This window comes from Typopeltis vanoorti, chromosome 21 (genome assembly GCF_054136105.1).
Source record: "Typopeltis vanoorti isolate ZY-2024b chromosome 21, IOZ_Tvanoo_1.0, whole genome shotgun sequence".
NCBI classification, from domain to species: Eukaryota; Metazoa; Arthropoda; class Arachnida; order Uropygi; family Thelyphonidae; genus Typopeltis; species Typopeltis vanoorti.
This window is the reverse complement of record NC_143569.1, coordinates 64,972,793-64,992,559: the sequence shown is the minus strand read 5'-3', so window position 1 is coordinate 64,992,559 and position 19,767 is coordinate 64,972,793. Positions and strand designations below refer to the sequence as shown.

Genomic DNA, 19,767 nt, shown 5'->3' with positions numbered 1-19,767 from the left:
CTACTAACAAGTTCAATATACTAATGAAATTTGATAAATTAGTAGTATGGTATACTGATCTTAGTAATAATTTAATCTAGTCCTAAAAGCAATGCTTTAGATCCTTTCCTCTCATAGTAGTGATAGCATCTTCTGTGACTTAAAAGTTAGATTACTATTTGGACACCAAAGATATGTTAGGTACTGTATGAATAATCGTTATTCATACAGTACCTAACATATCTTTCCTTTAAACTCGTTTACTGACAAATCAATCCCAACAAATCAACTACCTGGCAACCCGGTCTGCTAATTTTCACCATTCTCCGAGCAAAATATGTGGTTATTACATCTGCTAACTACTTTTGTTCGACTTCCATAGGTCAACTTCCCTTTGTTTCACCACCTCCAGCCACATACAGTAATCTGTTTATCCATCTGCATGAGGAAGGCAATTTGTTATTCTGATGAAAAACTCCAATAATTGAAGTACAGTTACATAGTGGTATGCTGGAAGTCGGTTGACATTGCAAGGGTCGGTTAATTGGAGAGGTGTTTGGAAGGTCAGATAAACTGTACATTACTGTATTGACATGGTGGATTATTATGACATGCTTATGAGAGCTTGAAGCAAGGCCATAGCATAGGAATCTGAAAGGGAAGGATGTTGGCCATGTATTGTGGATGATCAAGGGATATTTGAAGGAAGGAGTATCATTGTTATATACACCAAAGGTTAGGAGAATAAATCAGATGAAAGTGAGATAAGTAACATCATTAAACAATAGCTGAAAGGTGGGGGTGAAAGTTGTGAAGGGTATATTAAAGAGAAAGGCGAGTTGTAAGAAGAAATGATTGAATTATAGTGTGATCACTTTATGAATGTATATCATCCAGGTGGAGAGATTGCAGTGACAGTGACTAATGTGGGAATAAAGGTAGTGGAAGTAGAGGCTTAAAGTTGCAGTATCTTAATGTGACTATGGCCATGGGATATTGGACCATGTATTATGAGTTCCTCTATTTGCTCTGTTAATACCACTGGGATCATATCATAGCAGATAACTATAGTAGTGTAGATTGCACAAAGAAAACAGCATAGAGTAATAAAGAAATTCTGGAATTATTTAGAAATAAATGTCTTAACTGTTATTTGGTGTAGAGAACACTAGGATCAAATTATGGCTTTGCTTGATTGCATCAGCAGATCATTCTTGTGCCCTGGCAGGAGTGATCACATAGTCTTGATGTACGAATGAATAGGTATGAGTCCCGAAGAAGAAAGTACTTTATGTATAGTTATGAGTTATATGCTACTGAAATCAAGCATTTATTATTATTATTGTTCAGGCCTCCATGGAGTCGCAAGACTCATTGTGGGAGGCCCACCCTAGAAAACACAGTATCATATCACTCCTTGAATCCACTGACTCTTTGTGCTCTCACTACTCTATCAAGCAATGTATTCTATGGTTCAACCACCCTCCATGCAAAGAAACCACTCCTTACTCTCTTGCTCATAACTTCCAGAGATGGCCCCTTGTCCTCGCTCCTTCCTCCTGTTCCACCAAACATGCTATTGAAAAGGTATAGAGAGTGAGGTGGAGGGTGGATGCATAAGAAATAAAATTGAAGTAAGGTAAGTATCTGATATAATAAGAAATTAAATTTTAAAAAAAAAATCACTATATTCCAAGAAAAATTACAAGGAGTTTTCATTATGTAGCCAGTAAGAGGAGAAATGATTATGGACAAGCAACTTTGTTCAGTTGTGCAAGTGGTTGAAAGACCAATGTGGATGACATTGTTGAACTGCTTAATGATCTTTATTATTCTCTTTATTATAAGCCAAATGGCTTATAATAAAGAGAATAATAAAGATCATTGTCTTGTATACTAACTTGTATATAGCTTGTATACTAACAAGATGGTGGAACTGGATGAGGCTTTGCCACATGTTTTGTAATTTATCAATATGTAACATGTTTAATGTTACATATTGATAAATTACAAAATGTAACATGTTTATCAATATCTTTATACAGTAGTGGAATTTCATCACCTAATATGAGATTGCCACCCTTGGCCTAATGTGGCTTGGAAAAGTTTGATGTTCAGTCTCTTGAGTAGGGCTTTGGATTATCTAGCCCTTAGTACACTCACAATGTCAATAACAATTCTAATTGAAAATGCAAAAATGCATTTTAAATTCTGATAACTCTAAATGGGGGGGGGGGGTGGAAATATATTATTCAAGAAAATGTTGAAAGTATCTGATTACATTCATTAATATAATTTCTAGATATGTTTTATCTTTAATGCATAATGCCTAAATAAATTTTTCCATCTTTTTCCCTCTGCATTAGTGTTATTCGCCACAATTGCATAAGTCCAAGCAACCATGGCGTTCCTGATAAGTTTAGAATACAGCTACAGGAACATGGACATAAAGAGGTGCTTGGAAGAAAAGACATAAATGCCACACTTTTGCCAAATAAACCAGAAACATCTGGTGCTGCTGCTGACACAGAACACTTTCAGCAGCTGTATTTTGATGGTTCCCAAACAATTCATAATGAACAGTATGCCCTTTATGATCCCCGAGAAGGTGAGTTATAGAAATGAATGCATCTTGTTTGACAAAAAATAATTTGTTGCTCCGTATTAGCAAAAATAACACATAATAATGAATGACAGGTGTGGTGTCATTATATAAATAATAAATTGTAGATTATATTTAATCATTGGTAATTTCATTCCTATAATTACATATTCATTATTTAAAAAAAAAATCTTAATGTCGAATATGCATGAAAAGCTAAATAAAGAAAGTGTCTTAAACACATTTTTGTAATCGAAAGTAAACTTATGTCAGTGGAGCTAAAGTTAATCAGCTTATTAATAAACTGATTGACTTCTTAATAAACTTGCTGTGCAATTCAGTTCTAGTTGCCAACTTGAACTTTTTCTAGGCTTTCTTTAAGCCATTTTCCAAGTTATTTGATCTTTGGTGTAAAAAAAACTGGGTTTTTTCTTCTCTTGAAACTTGAGTTTAATCCTGCTATTAATCATGCTGTTTCAGGCAGCAGTACCAGTTAGAATTTAGAAACAGGAGATTGCAAAAATTATGTCATAATCTTGCTTCAAGGCCCTCAGGTCCATTGGTAACCAAGAACTTAACTGTTGATAGCGAATAAGGGTGGAGACCAGCTGCCTACTGATTTCACAAAGTTCAGTGTGAGTTCCTATTACTCCCTTTGATGAATAAAACACATTAGAGGATCTATTATTATGCTGTTTCATTTTAAGTAGAGAAAGTTCTTTTCAGAATTGCATTAATTTAATACTTCTATTCCTATAATTACATAAGCAAAGTGGATATTAGATTCAGCATTATTTTTTATTCTTTTAATAATTACTTATATTCCTATTACTTAAGAACTCCCTGTTTAAGTAATAGGAATTTGCCAGGGAACCAGGGCAAACAAAAAAACTCCAGCTACTGTAACAAATCCTAAAACACATCTCAACTTGACATCACCAGAATTGAAGATTGCTACTATCAACATAAGAAGCCTGACTGGCAAAGAAATGGAGCTAGCTGAGAAATTGGATAAGTTCCAGATTGACATAATAGGGGTGACTGAAACAAAAAAGCCAAAAATTGGTGAGATCTTCTGAGCAGTAAATACAAAATGTTATATTCAGGCAGCAAGGAAAAGAGAGTAGCCATAGTATTAAAAACACTAAACACAAGGCTAATCTTCTTGAATGGCAGGCCATATCAAGTGGAGTGATGTGGGCAAATATCAAAATGGGGAATGAACAATGAGACATTTGTGCCTATGGTCCCACAGAAGGTTCTACTAAGGTAGTAGTGGAGGAATTTTTTGAGGCTTTAGAGAAAGCAGCTGACACAATGAAAAAGGAAAAGTTGGTATTTGTTGGGGATTTAAATAGCAGAGTAGGAAATGGTTGTCAGACATACAAAAATATTTTGGGAAAATTGGTGAAAAGAGCAAAGCTAATAATAACGGCAAGTACCTGTTGGATTTCTGTTCAGGACATGGACTGGTTATTACTAACACAATGGTCCAACATAAAAATGCGCACAAATTCACACGGAGAGAAAAGACAAGGAATAAGAAAAGTCTCATTGACTATGTTATTGTTGATGTTAAACAGAACAGGAGAGGAAAGATTAGCAAAATAGGCATTCTCTACCAGGTTGGCAGGAAAAAGACCTAGAGGAAGACCAAATTTATAGGTAGATTGATACAGTAAAAAGTGCCTTAGAAGACAGAAACATAAGACCTGATAATATTGTAGTTTGACAGGTAACAGGCTGATTTGGAGGAAAATTGTAGATAGGAAGTTAGTAATTATGTAAATTTCATGTAATACTATCATATCCTGTACATGTCAGGAATTTGATGATTTTTTTAAGTATAAGCTTATACAAAACCTAGTTATAAACACAGTCATTTGTTCCATATTGCAGAAATTATTCATAGGAAATGCTACTAACAAAAAGGTAGAACAACAGCAATCATTGAAAACACAGTGGAAATGAGTGTTGTGATAAACCTAGATATTTTATGTAATTGTTTGCAAAAGTGCAAAAATTTAATAATTTTTCATATCAGAGCTTTTACATTTATCATCATCATCAAATTCCTGCCATGTACCCTCAAGGGGGTGTACAGGATATGATAGTACTACATGAAAAATTTACATCGTTACTAACTTCCTATTTACAATTTTCCTCCAGATCAGTCTGTTACTTGTCAAGACTCCAGTATTATCAGACCTTATATTTCTGTCGTCTAAGGCACTTTGTACCATATCAATCCACCTATATCTTGGTCTTCCTCTGGGTCGTTTTCCTGACAACCCATCAGAGAACACTTGTTTTGCCAATCTTTCCTCACCCATTCTGTTTAAATGACCATACCACCTCTGCTAATGCATTCCTGGATGCTGACAGTGTCAAGTTCTTTCCCCTAATATCCTCGTTTTTAATATGATATTGCCATTGATGCCATCTGTTCACGCCTCTTATCTTTCTCAGGATTCTCATATCTGTGGTCTCTAGTCTTTGGTCAAGTGTTTTACTTCTGACCCAGCTCTCAGATCCATAAGTTAAAACTGGTTTGAACACTGTCTTATATATAGCTAATTTAGTGTTCTGACTAATTTCTTGCTTATTCCGTATAAATTTATTCAATTGACTTCCTACTATACCAGCTTTATTGATTCTGTTGTCTATTTCCATATTTAATTTACCATCTTCACTAAAAATCGTGCTTAAGTAGTTGAAATGTTTTACTTGTTCCACAGGCAACAAGTAAATTCTCCATTCACAACACAGTTGACATTTTCAATGATTCTGCCTATTTTCATTGTCTTTGTCTTTTTATTGCTGACCTTCATACCATATCTGTTACAACAGTTATTCAATTTAGTCAAGGAATCTTGCAGAATCGTAGCAGATTTATTTAGAAGTATAACATCGTCTGCATAAAGCAAAGAACTGACATTAACATCTCCAATTTTGAAATCGTGTTTAATACCACTTTCCTTCATAATGTGATCCATATAGATAATAACAGAGGGGATAAGGTACATCCTTGTCTCACACCAGATTTAACATTAAACCATCTTCCTGTACTTCCAACAGTTCTAACCTTAGTCTTTATTTGAGTTGTAAGTCAGCAGTTATAATGCCCCATTGACACCATATAATTGTAGCGTATTGAATACCTTCTCTCTTGGCACCTTATCATATGCATTTTCCAGATCTACAAAACTCAAATGGAGATTTTTGTTATATTCCCATGATTTCTCCACTATTTCTCATAAAGTGAAGATCTGATCCTGACAGCCTCTATTTGGCCTGAATCCAGCTTGTTCTTCACCAAGCTTTTCTTCCACAATTCTTCTCAACCGTTTCTCAAGTATACTTGCATAGATCTTGCCAGGAACACTCGGTAGGGAAATACCTCCTGCAATTCTCACATTCAGTTTTATTTCCCTTTTTTAGATATGGGTACTATGAGAGCTCTATTCCAATCATCTGGAATTCGTCCCTCTGTCCAATCCTTCTGATCTATTTAGTGCTGCCACTGTAAGACTTTTATACCACCATACTTCAGCATTTCTGGTTGAATATCATCTACTCCAGATGCCTTTCCACATTTCAAGCCGTTGATGCCCATTTCTACTTCAAGTATGGATATGTATTCCTCACTGTATTCCTGTTGAGTGTTTTTTACCACTGTGTTATCACTGCTTGTTTCATTTAGCAATTTCTCGAAGTAATTGCTCTTAATTACTTCAAGGATATCTTTTTCTCCTGTTTTCATGTCACCTTTATCATCTCTAACTCCTTTTATAGTACCCTTTCCTTTATTTCTAAGCTTCTTCAACAACCTCAAAAATATTTTGCCACTTCTTGATATTTATTTTCTATGTTCTTGCTAGAGTCCTCCCATGACTTTTGTTTAGGTAGTTTTACATAGTGTTTAGCTTTCTTACATTTGTCTCTGTATTCTCTAAGAGCACAAGCTGACTTATTTGCCAGGAACTTTTGTTATTTTATTAGCTATGCTTTCTTCTTTTCCTTCACTGCCTCTTTAATTTCCTGTGTCCACCAGGGAGTTCCGATTTTTCTATCCTTGCAGACAACCTCACAACATGCCTCTCTGGCTAAATCAATCAAGGCTTGTCACTGAATCTCTAATGTTTGGTTCCTGTTCTCACTCTTTCATTTTTTCTTCAATAACCTTTGTGTATTTAAGTCTACAGTTCACATCTGAGAGCTTCTCAACTTTTATTCGCTTTAGAACTTTCTTACATGTTATTATTTTCAATATGAAATTCAATTTTATCCTGCTCAAAACTAAATAGTGATCACTTCCAATTTCAAATCCTCTGTACACTCTGGTGTCCTGCAGAAGGGAGAAAACATCTATCAACAATAACATAGTCAATAAGACTTTTCTTATTTCTTGCCTCTTCTCTCCACATGAATTTGCGCACATTTTTATGTTGGAATATGGTGTTAGTAATAACCAGTCCATGTCCTGAGCAGAAATCCAACAAATATTTGCCATTATTATTAGCTTTGCTCTTTTCTTCAAATTTTCCCAGTATATTTTTGTATGTCTGACGATCATTTCCTACTCTGCTATTTAGATCCCCAACAAGGACCAACTTTTCCTTTTTCATTGTGTCAGATGCTTTCTCTAAATCCTAAAAAAATTCCTTCACTTCTACTCTCGTAGAACCTTCTGTGGGACCATAGGCACAAATAAGTCTCGTTGTCCAGTTCCCCATTCTGATATTTACCCACATCACTCTACTTGAGACTGCCTGCCATTCAAGAAGATTATCCTCGTATTTAGTGTTGAATACAATGGCTATGCCTTCTTTTCCTTGATTGTCATTTCCTGAATATAACATTTTGTATTTATTGCTCAGAAAGAGCTCCAGTTTTGGTTTTTTTTTTTGTTTGTCACTCCTATTATGATCACCAGAATTGAAGATTGGTACTATCAACATAAGAAGCCTGAATGGCAAACAAATGGAGTTAACTGAGGAATTAGGTAAGTACCAGATCGATAATAGGGGTGACTGAAACAAAAAAGACCAAAACTGGTGAGCTCTTTCTGAGCAATAAATACAAAATGTTATATTCAGGCAATGACAATCAAGGAAAAGGAGTAGCCATAGTATTCAACCCCTTAAATATGAGGCTAATCTTCTTGACTGGCAGGCAATTTCAAATAGAGTGGTGTGGGCAAATATCAGAATGGGGAACTATGAGACTAACTTGTGCCTATGGTCCCACAGAAGGTTCTCCTAAGGTAGAAGTGGATGAATTTTTTGAAGCTTTAGAGAAAGCAACTAACACAGTGAAAAGTTGGTCCTTGTCAGGGATCTAAATAGCAGAGTAGGAAATGATTGTCAGACATACAAAAATATTTTGGGAAAATTTGGAGAAAAGAACATAGCTAATAATAATGGCAAATACTTGTTGGATTTCTGCTCAGGACATGGACTGGTTATTACTAACACAATGGTCCAACATAAAAATGTGTGCAAATTCACATGGTGAGAAGAGGCAAGGAATAAGAAAAGTCTCATTGACTGTGTTATTGTTGATAATGATGTTTTCTCTCTGGTGCAGGAAAACCAGAGTGTACAGAGGATTTGAAATTGGAAGTGATCACCATTTAGTCTTAAGCAGGATAAAATTGAATTTCATATTGAAAAGAGGAACATATAAGAAATTCTTAAAACGAATAAAAGTTGTGTAAAACTAGCTAAACAAAAGTCATGGGAAGACTTTGATAAGAACATAGAAAATAAATATCAAGAAGGTGGCAAGATAAGGAGTAAAAAGAATTAGAGATCATAAAGGTGCTTTGAAAACTGGAGAAAAAGATATCCTTGAAATATGGAGTAATTACTTCAAAAAATTGCTAAATGAAACTAGCAGTGATGTCAGCACAGTGATAAAAAAAAAAAAAAAAAAAAAAAAACACTGACCAGGAGAGGAGGACAAATTCCAGATGATTGGAGTAGAGCTCTCATAGTACCCATATATAAAAAAGGGAAATAAAACTGAATGAGAATTACAGAGGTATTTCCCTACTGAGTGTTCCTGGCAAGATCTATGCAAGTATACTTGAGAAACGGTTGAGAAGAATTGTGGAAGAAAAGCTTGGTGAAGAACAAGCTGGATTCAGGCCAAATAGAGGCTGTCAAGATCAGATATTCACTTTAGGATAAAAAGTTGAAAAGTCATGGGAATATAATAAAGATCTGTATTTAAGTTTTGTAGCTCTTGAAAAAGTCATATAATAAGGTGCCATGAGAGAAGCTATTCAAAATGCTAAAATTGTATGGTGTCAGTGGATCATTATATCAAACAATATTTAGTCTTTATTTGAGTTGTAAGTCAGCAGTTAGAATTGAAGTACAGGGAGATGGTTTAATGTTAAATCTGGTGTCAGACAAGGATGTACATTATCTATATGGATTACATTATGAAGGAAAGTGGCATTAAACATGATATCAGAATTGGAGATGTTAATGTCAGCTCTTTGCTTTATGCAGACGATGTTATACTTCTAAATAAATACGCTACAAGTTTGCAAGATTCGCTGACTAAATTGAATAACTGTTGTAATAGATATGGTATGAAGGTCAGCATTAAAAAGACAAAGACAATGAAAATAGGTAGAATTGTTGAAATTGTCAACTGTGTTGTGAACCGGAAACCTGTAGAACAAGTAAAACATTTCAGATACTTAGGCACGATTTTTACTGAAGATGGTAAATTAATAGGCAACAGAATCAACAAAGCTGGTATGGTAGGAACTCAACTGAATAAATTTGTATGGCATAAGAGAGAAATTAGTCAAATCACTAAGTTAGCTATATACAAGACAGTGTTCAAACCAATTTTAACTTATTGATCTGATAGCTGGGTCAGAAATAAAACACTTGACCAAAGACTAGAGACAGTAAGATATGAGAGTCCTGAGAAAGATTAGGGGTGTGAACAGATGGCATCAATGTCAATATCATATTAAAAAACAACAATATTAAGAAAGAACTTGACATTGTCAGCATCCAGGAATGCATTAGGAGAGCTAATCTCATGTGGTATGGTCACTTAAACAGAATGAACAAGGAAAGATTAGCCAAACAAGTGTTCTCTACCAGGTTGGCAGGAAAAAGACTGAGATGTAGGTTTATTGATGTGGTAAAAATTGCCTTAGAAGATAGATATATAAATATAAGATCTGACAATGTTGTAGCTTTGACAGGTAACAGATTGATTTGGCAGAAAATTGTAGGTAGGAAGTTAGTAATGATGTAAATTTTTCATGTAGTACTATCATATCCTGTACACCCTTTGAGTGTAAATGCAGGAATTTGATGATGAACATCAGGGAGGGGGGGACTGGCTATCTTTTTGTGGATGGTAAACAGGATGAGATTTTGTTGATAATGAAGAGTGTAGAGGCTAATATTGGATGTTGAGTGCTTCTGGCAGGAACTATTCTAGTATGAGCAATTGAAACTGAGTCCCAGAGCATAATGTTATATTGGGATTTAATTTTTTTGTGACTTTTTGCCAAGATTTTCTTCTTTTCAAAGACAAGTTTAGCTTGGAAATGAATAAAATAAAAAATAGAATGAATTTTATTTTATTTTTTTGATAGCATGCTAGCAAATATCATTTGATATGGTGTCTTGTATCACAGCGTTAATGCTTTGTTGCTGAACAAATGAAAAACTAATTACAATTATTCTCATTTTAATCCAAATAACCAGTTTTAAAGAATTCTGTATTACAGATTTCCTTTATATACATTATTATATAGATACTTGTCATTATTTTCTTTTAGTTAAAACAAAGTCTCCGCCAAGCGTGGTTGCAATTATATGTGCGATAGTGGGCATTTCTTTGCTTGGTTTCCCAACCCAGGGAGACCCACCAGGATATCTCCCTCCATATCTTCATATATCTGTTGCTGCAAAATTAGTTATTGCGTACATCCTTGGTAAGTACTAATTCTAATAATATTTTCTTTTAAAAGTTTACTCATTCAGTTGCTGATTTATTAAATGATGCCTTTAAAAAAAAAATCCCTTCAAAAGTATTCAAGAATAAAATTGAAGGTGGGAGGAAACATCCTCTCTTATCTAAGGCTTGCAATATTTGGCATTATTCTGATCAGATTCTTTGTAATGCCACATATAGGGTACTTGGTACATTAAATGTATTAAAATTAGTTATGTTGACCCTTGAACAACATGGGTTTGAACTGCATGGGTCCACTTATACATGGATTTTTTTCAATATAAATTTCTTCAGAGAGATATTGGAAAATTTTTTGGAGATTTGCGGCAATTTGAAAAAACTTATGAACGAGCCGTGTAGCCTAGAAATATTGAAAAAATTAAGAAAAAGTTAAATGTGGCAGGAATGTACAAAACATGTAGATACTAGTCTATTTTATCATCTACCATAAAATATACACAAATCTATTATAAAAACTATTTTTATGGCTATCTAGCTTATTTTTGTTTAGGAGTGCCTCTTTTATAATGTCATTAGCTTTTTTACTCAAATTTTAGGACATTACTGATATTTCATATTGACAGATATATGAAAAATGTATAGGAGGAATAATATGGACATACCTTTTGTAGGATATTGCTGGCTATCTTCTTATACAGTGGCATCCCAGCATGTGCTGATATACATTCATCTGCTGTTAAAGGAAGGAAGTATGATTGATGGGGTGGGGGGGGGGCATATCTACAAAGGTATGTCCGAATTATTCCTCCTATATATGCTTCATATAGTCTATATAAAATATCAGTAATGCTCTAAAATTTGAGTAAAAAGCCACTGACCTTATAAAAGGGGCATTCCTAAACAAAAATAGACTAAATTATTATTATTATTCTTGACCCCTCCATAAATAGCCATAAAAATATTTGCTTATGGGAGTAACATGGGAATTTTCCCAGAAAATAAGACCTATTATTATAAAAGTTTAAAATTTATCAAAACTTTCATACAATAAACACTTGTTATTGTTGTTGTGTAGTTGCAATTATTTATAAAATTTTATAACTATTCATTCATTAGTTCATATGCTAGGCTACTGTGAAATAATAGTATCGATTACAATAGGCTACCATAAAACAATCATTGCTGCTTCTTAGTTATCAATGCATGAATCATTATACTTGTGAATAATTTCTTTTTCACATTATCTTTTCATTTTTGATGTCTGGTGTTAGTAATATGTATAACATCTGTGGTGTTTTGTATCATAAGGCAATATTGATGTAGGTATTGACAGACAGATGATTCATCTTGTAAACAGATCACATAATTTATGGTATCGATAAATACAGTACTGTAAATGTATTTTCTTTTTCTTATGATTTTCTTAATAACATTTTCTTTTCTATTCTCTAGCTTACTTTATTGTAAGAATACAGTATATAGTACGCATAATATACAAAATGTGTTAATCCATTGTTTGTGTTATCGGTATGGCTTCCGGTCAACAGTAGGCTATTAGTAGTTAAGTTTTTGGGGAGTGAAAAGTTATACGTGGATTTTCGACTGTGCTGTGGGTACGTGCCCCTAACCCCCACATCATTCAAGGGTCAACTATATATAATTTTATGGTTTAATGGAATAAAGAGAGCCACTGTTGCTCAGTTAGTTTTGCCGTTGCTCTTTAATTAGAAAAACCAGAGTTTCAATCTCATTTAGGATGCAAAGAATCTTTATCAGGACTTTTCAAGCGAAGTTGAGTTGTTTAGCTACTCATACAGAAGTGGCTGGATGTTTCCTCGAAACTTCAGTTTTTCATCTTACAAATTGATATGAACAACACAAATATACAGACTGCTGATAACATTAACAGTTTTATCATAAGTAGTGATAAGCTTTCTGAGAACCCAAGTTATTTGGCTGTGACAGGCCATTGATCCTAACATGAAAGGAAGATGGAGTGCACATTAGAATGAATTAAATGAAGCAGCTGTTCATACCCTTGGCATTAGCCACAACTTTGTAGTAGCATCTGGTAAAATATCAACATTATATTTTGTACAGAATGTGAGATCTGCAACTTGTCTGTAGATATCACCATCATCGTATCTAACATTATAACATGAGCTTTGCATTCAGAAGCTATCATTTCTGGTTGACTGAGTAGTTATCATACCCATTCTCCAACCAACAGGCTGTGAATTCGAATCCTGCCACAGGCTGATGTCTGTGATTGTCTTTAGGTAGTAGACGAATTTCGTTGTCTGGTGGGAGACCAACATCTCGCAATTGCCTAAATTGACTTAAAATTTCGTATTTGGGCTCTAGAGCAGCATTTCTGAATTATGTGTGAATAAATAAATCCAAAAAAAAAGTAAAGGTTTTTAAAAAAATTCTTAGCCCACCTATGCTACTAATGTAGCATAGGTTTATAATCTTATATGGTAGGTGAAACATTTAAAAGATTTTTTTTTTTTTTTTTAAGGATAAAGTTGGTACAAGAACAGATAAAGATAATGCGACTGTAGCCCTTAATACCAGTGAATAAAAATGAATATCTTGATTAGAGGCTGCACCAGTTGGTGGAATCATAGTCTAAAACATTCTAACTTCTGTTAATCATTAGATACCAAAATTTCATAAAGCAAATAACTCCAACTCACAGTATGCAACTGATTCCACCTTCTTCCAATTTGCCATTTTGTTTAACAAAATCATGAACTCCATCATTGCCCATAGCTTTTCTTACAAAAAATTCTACCTATTTTAGGTCTGAATATGTTTAAAATTTAATTTTAAACATATTCAGTTTAACATCACTTTTCTCTTCATCAACATCTTTAATGACATCTTATAATTAAAAATTCCCCCCCATATCACAGATCTCTACAGGTTTTGATGTTCACACAGTTCTTCACTTGGAAGAACAAAACATGCAAATAGAGGATGCTGTTATGAAGCTGCAGTTCCTGCTTAATATGCCATTTGATTGTATCACTTCACAGAACTCCTTAAGACGCTCAGGTTAGAGCAGTTGGAAGTCTCACTGCCACCTTTACCTTCTGGTGAGGTGAGAGAAAGCACAGCACCCCTCCACAATTTCATGTTTGCATGCAACACATATCATGACATGTTATTCGATTACAACCAACCAAATTCCCATAAATGGGGAGGGGGCAAATGTGTTCATTTTGGGATATATTAGAAAACAACAATTAAGGAGATTGTGATATTCGGTTCATATATTTAAATTACTAAAAGGTATAAGTATGTGAATCATCATTAACAAGACATGTGGATGGCAAAAATAAGGGAGAGAAAGAACCAGTATTAATGAATTATTAATAATTTACATTTGTGATATGTGTGCATCCTACAATTTGCTGGGTGGAGTGAATAACATGTGAGCCCTATAAACTATAGACATGCATAATTAAAAAACTTATGAGGAGAGGAAAAAAGATTTGTTTCTGAAATATGAGTTATTTATATCATCATCATCAAATTCCTGCCATGTACCCACAAGGGGTGTACAGGATATGATAGTACTACATGAAAAAATTACATCATTATTAATTTCCTATCTACAATTTTCCTCCAAATCAGTCTGTTACGGAATAAGAGAGAAATTAGTCGGAACACTAAATTAGCTGTGTACAAGACAGTGTTCAAACCAGTTTTAACTTATGGATCTGAGAGCTGGGTCAGAAGTAAAACACTTGACCAAAGACTAGAGACCACAGATATGAGAGTCCTGAGAAAGATTATAGGCGTGAACAGATGGCATCAATGGCAATATCATATTAAAAACGAGGATATTAGGAAAGAACTTGACATTGTCCGCATCCAGGAATGTGTTAGCAGAGCTAATCTCAGGTGGTATGGTCACTTAAACAGAATGGGCGAGGAAAGATTAGCAAAACAAGTGTTCTCTGCCAGGTTGGCAGCAAAACGACCTAGAGGAAGACCAAGATATAGGTGGATTGATACTGTACAAAGTGCTTTAGACGATAGAAATATAAGATCTGATAATGTTGGAGTCTTGACAAGTAACAGACTGATTTGGAGGAAAATTGTAGATAGGAAATTAATAATGATGTAATTTTTTCATGTAGTACTATCATATCCTGTACACCCCTTGTGGGTACATGGCAGGAATTTGATGATGATGATATAAATAACTCATAATAAACAGTGTCTAAATATATCTGGTAGCTCAGTGAATAACTATATGGAGGGGCTGACTCTTACAAACTCAGATTTTTCATCCATCAAACAGGCAGACAGACCAAAACAAATGCATTCAATTACCAGATATATAACATGTTGGCCTCGTAGCCTTATTTGCTTTAGTTATGATCCCAAATAACAATAACTCTTATTCTTGTTTCTTCCCCTTGTTTGACCATATGAAAAAATTAACCAGTGTTCATCTGGTAAATGCCTTTCATCAGCTGAAATATCTCAATCATGTTGTTCCTTCCTTTCTTCTTTATTCCATTACAGTCATACCCTGACTTATGCATAATAATGTCTCATTTACATCATATAATTGCAGCATTTTAAAGAGCTTTCCTCTTGGCACCTTCTCTTATGCCTTTTCCAGATCTACAAAAGTGAAATACTAATCTTTGTTATATTCTCAAGATTTCTTAACTATGTCTTAAAGGGAAAATCTAATCCTGACAACCTTTGTTTGGCCTGAATCCAGATTGTTCTTCGCCAAACTTCCCTTCCACAATTTTTCTTACCATTTCTCAAGTTTACTAGTATACATCTTACCAGTAACACTCAAAGAAATGCCCCTCTAATCCTCAGATTCTGTTTTATTTCTCTTTTTATAGATGGATACTATGAAAGTTCTACTCCTCTGGAATTTGACCCTGTAACCAGGCCTTCTGAATTATGTAGTGCAGCCATTTTAAAACTTTTATATCTCCATATTTATGTATTTCTGGTCAAATGCTTATTTAATTTACCTTCCATGTGTCTTCCCATGACTTGTTTAGCTAGTTTTAAGTGCTTTCTTGCATTTTTCTCTGTATTCTCTAAGAGCATGAGCTGACCAACTTGCCAGGAACTTATAATATGCTTTCTTTTCCTTGACTAGTTCTTTAACTTCCTGAGTCCAGCATGGAGTACTGATTTTTCTATCTTTACAGACACCTCACCATATGCCTTTCTGGCTGAATCAATGTTTTCAAGTTTTTGCAGTGGATCTTCAAAGTTTTGTGCATAATTTTACATTTATTAACATTGAATGTTAATAAATGTAAAATTATTAACTGTATGCATGTGAAAACACTGGCATTATTTTCACATGCATACAGTTCCAGCTTATTCAAGGCAATGCTGTGAGTACTGCATGCCCATCACATTCCTTGATTATCCTGCATATTTTTACATCAGCAGCAGCAAACAGTAATGTCACCCATGAAATCCTTCTCCGTGTCATTAATTGAATAACAATGGACCAATGACTGATCCCTGTGGTACGGCACTTTGATATCAGTCAGCTATCTCCTTATGCAAAACTCATCAGCAGCCTTCTGTGATGTCTGTTGTCAAAAATCTTTTCAGTCCAAGAGTGTCATGGTGTAACTTAACCATATCAGTATTATAAAATTTAGTAAGTTGGTGAAATGTAACCTTTTCTTAGTAAACCCATACTGTTCTTTGCAAAATATAAATCTATTGTGAGCTCTTACCAACTTTTCCAAAATTGTTACCTCAGCATCTTTGGAGTGATAGTTACACTTCAATCTTTGCACCCCTCCTGTATAATGGAGTTATCATACATTTTTTCTACTTCTGTGTAACTTCCATACTTCCCTGTTCTGAGACTAGACTCAAATTATACAGTCCAATCAAAGGCATAGTCGGTTCATTCTTATTCTTCTTCAGTTTATGCTACAGCTCCAGTACACCTGAGTTTCTTCATGTACTGAAGAGGTAGCATTAAGCTCAATTTTGCACACACCAGAAAAATACTCATTAATTGAACAATCTCTTCTGCATCTGTCACCCACATACTACATTTGCAGCAAACTTTTGCATTCATTTTCTTTATGTTGACTTTATTATATAGAGCCATATTCAAATATTGTATCACTGAGGTATTTTTTTGATACCTCCCATGCACTCGTGATATTCTTCCCATCCAACAACTGAAACCCTGAGATAGAACCTGGTACTCTGCTTAGTCATAAATTTCTGCTTTGTTGTGCAGCATGATCACCATCACCAATTCAAGGCAGAACAGTCGCATCTTTTACTGGAAACTCCCTCTAACACTATAATCAGATCTAATATTCTTTGATCTAAAGTTTCTTTTGTCATATGCCACTTAATGAAGTTATCTTGCAACTCACTAAATTTGGCTTCATTCTTCTTGTGAGATTTCACTGCTACCCATTCATTGTTTTGTTAATTAGTCACCCATTTAATATCCTCCAAGTTTATTTGGAACAAATCCTAAAACACACCCCAACTCAACATCACCAGAATTCAAGATCGGTATTATCAACAAAGAAGCCTGAATAACAAAGAAATGGAGATAGCCGAGGAATTGGATAAGTACCTGATTGACATAATTGGGGTGACCGAGACAACAAAGACAAAAACTGGTGATCTTTCTGAGCAATAAACACAAAATGTTATATTCAGGCAATGACAATTCAGGGAAGGAAGGAGTAGCCATAGCATTCAACACTAAATACAAGGCTAAAGTTCTTGAATGAAAAGCAATATCAAATAGTGACAAATATCAGAATGGGGAACTGGACAATGAGACCTATTTGTGCCTATGACCCCACAGAAGGTTCTACTAAGATAAAAGTGGAGGAATGTTTTGAGGATTTAGAGAAAGCAACTGACACAATGAAAAAGGAAAAGTTTGGTCCTTGTTGGGGATCTAAATAGCAGAGTAAGAAATGATTGTCAGACATAGAAAAATATTTTGGAAAAATTTGGCGAAAAGAGCAAAGCTAATAATAATAGCAAATACTTGTTGGAATTCTCCTCAGAACACGGGCTTGTTATTAATAACACAATGTTCCAACATAAAAATGTGCACGAATTCAGATGGAGAGAAGAGGCAAGGAATAAGAAAAGGTCTCATTGACTATGTTATTATTAATAGTGATGTTTTGTCACTGGTGCAGGACACTATAGTGTACAGGGTATTTGAAATTGGAAGTGATCACCAAGATAATTGCAAGATAAAATTGAATTTCATATTGAAAAGAAGAACATGTAAGAAAGTTCTAAACTGAATAAAACTTAAGCAGCTCTCAGAGGTGAACTGTAGACTAAACATAAACATTATTCAAGAAAAAATGAAAGAATTTGAGAACAGGAACCAAATCTTGGAGATGCAGTAGCAAATCCTGAAGAAAACATTGATTGATTCAGCCAGAGAAGCATGTAGTGAGGTTATCTGAGGTTTCCTGGTAAATAAGTCAGCTTGTGCTCTTAGAGAATACAGAGACAAATGTAAGAAAGCTAAACAAAAGTCATGGGAAGACTTTGGTGAGAACATAGAAAATAAATATCAAGAAGGTGGCAAGATATTCTGGAGGTTGTTGAAGAAGCTTAGAAATGGAGGAAAGAGTGCTGTAAAAGGAGTTAGAGATGATAAAGGTGCTTAGAAAACTGGAGAAAAAGATATCCTTGAAGTATGGAGTAATTACTCCATACTTCAAGGCTTTCTACATCTGCTTTTTACAAGAGTCTGAAAGAAGCTATTGGAAAGCATCTGCTTGAAGGAGATAATGCTGATTTGCCTAAGTGTGCTAAGATTTTAGTATCCAAGAAAGTGCTGGAAGTACTACTTCCTCTAAAGCACACTTTGGGCACAATTGCAATATCTTCCAGAGAACGTTAAAGGAGTTTCTCTCAGATGAATCTTATAGTAACTTCATCTAGGTCATCTCTGCTTGTATGGACAACTTCTGCACTGATGTTCATCAGGATAGTAGGACGTCCTCTCACTCAGTTCAACCCTAGCAAATATGGAGACTCGTGACTGCTCTGAGGTCGTCATTCTGCAGTTGATACTAAAAGCAAGAAGCGATCTTGAGACGATGAGGGTATATCTGAGGATATGTTAAAAGTCTGGAAGTTGCTGTAATAACATCTTCATGGTGAGTACTGGCACCTTTTTTCCAGAAAAAAAAAAAAGCAATGGTAATAGTACAGATGTGGTGGTCCTGCAAGAAAATTTGAATAAATTAGGCAGATGGGCAAATGACTGGGGGGGGGGAGGTATTGATTTTATTAGGCAAAATGTAAAGTCTTGAAGTTTGGGATCCATCGATGGGATGCTGCATACTCGATTGGAGGAGCTGTACTGGAGGAAGTAGGGGAGACGAGATCTGAGGGTGATGATTGATAGAAAACTGAAATTCAGCAAACATGTTGCAAAGGCGGTGCAGGTAACCCAGAGGATTGCTGCAATACTGAGAAGGACGCTGACCTGTAGGGATAGAAGAGTTATCATTCCATTATAAGACCCTGATTAGACCACACTTCTGGTTCTCAAATTTGGTCCCCAGGATTTGAAGGGGATAAATTAAGTGTGGGAAAGGATGCAGAGGTGAATATCAAAAATGGTTTCAGTACTGTACAATATTAATTATGAGGATCGGCTGAGGGAATGTGGACTGCAGAGTTTGGTGATGAGGTGATATGATCAAGACTTTTAAGCTGTCAAAAGGCAGTTACAGGGTGGACACTGGGGAATTCTTTCACTTAGTGAAGCAGCAGGAAGGAGTGACAAGGGGCCATCCCTGGAAAGTATGAAAAGAAGCTGTGAGCAGTACTTTCTTGGCGTGGAGGGTGGTCGAACCGTGGAATGCATTGCCTGATACTGGTGAGAGCAAGAATGGTCAAGGAGTGTTATGATAGACTTTGTGTTTCCTGGGAGGAAACACAAAGATGAGTCTTCTATGGAGACCTGAATGGTAGTAATAATAATAATAATAAAAAATAGCAGAAACATTGAAAATATCAATTACATCATGAATGGAGAAGCTATAGAACAAATAAAACAATTCAGCTACTTAGGCACAATTTTTAGTAACTAGTAACATTACTGGCTTAACGGGTGAAGCAAAAGCTTTTCATATTCCCAGCTATCTTAACAGAGACTGTGAGTAGAAAGAGTTTATGAGCTATATTGCTCGCCCTGA

At 35.0% G+C, this 19,767-nt stretch overlaps 1 protein-coding gene across 1 annotated transcript in view; it reads left to right on the top strand.

Annotated features, from left to right (window-relative positions):
* LOC150094926 (motile sperm domain-containing protein 1-like) overlaps positions 1-19,767 on the top strand; it is a 94,621-nt gene that overhangs the window by 54,384 nt on the left and 20,470 nt on the right. Inside the window, exons 4-5 of the mRNA XM_090411101.1 lie at positions 2,346-2,587; positions 10,404-10,559. Coding sequence (XP_090267227.1) covers positions 2,346-2,587; positions 10,404-10,559 — 398 coding nt within the window. The remainder of the gene's footprint in view (positions 1-2,345; positions 2,588-10,403; positions 10,560-19,767) is intronic.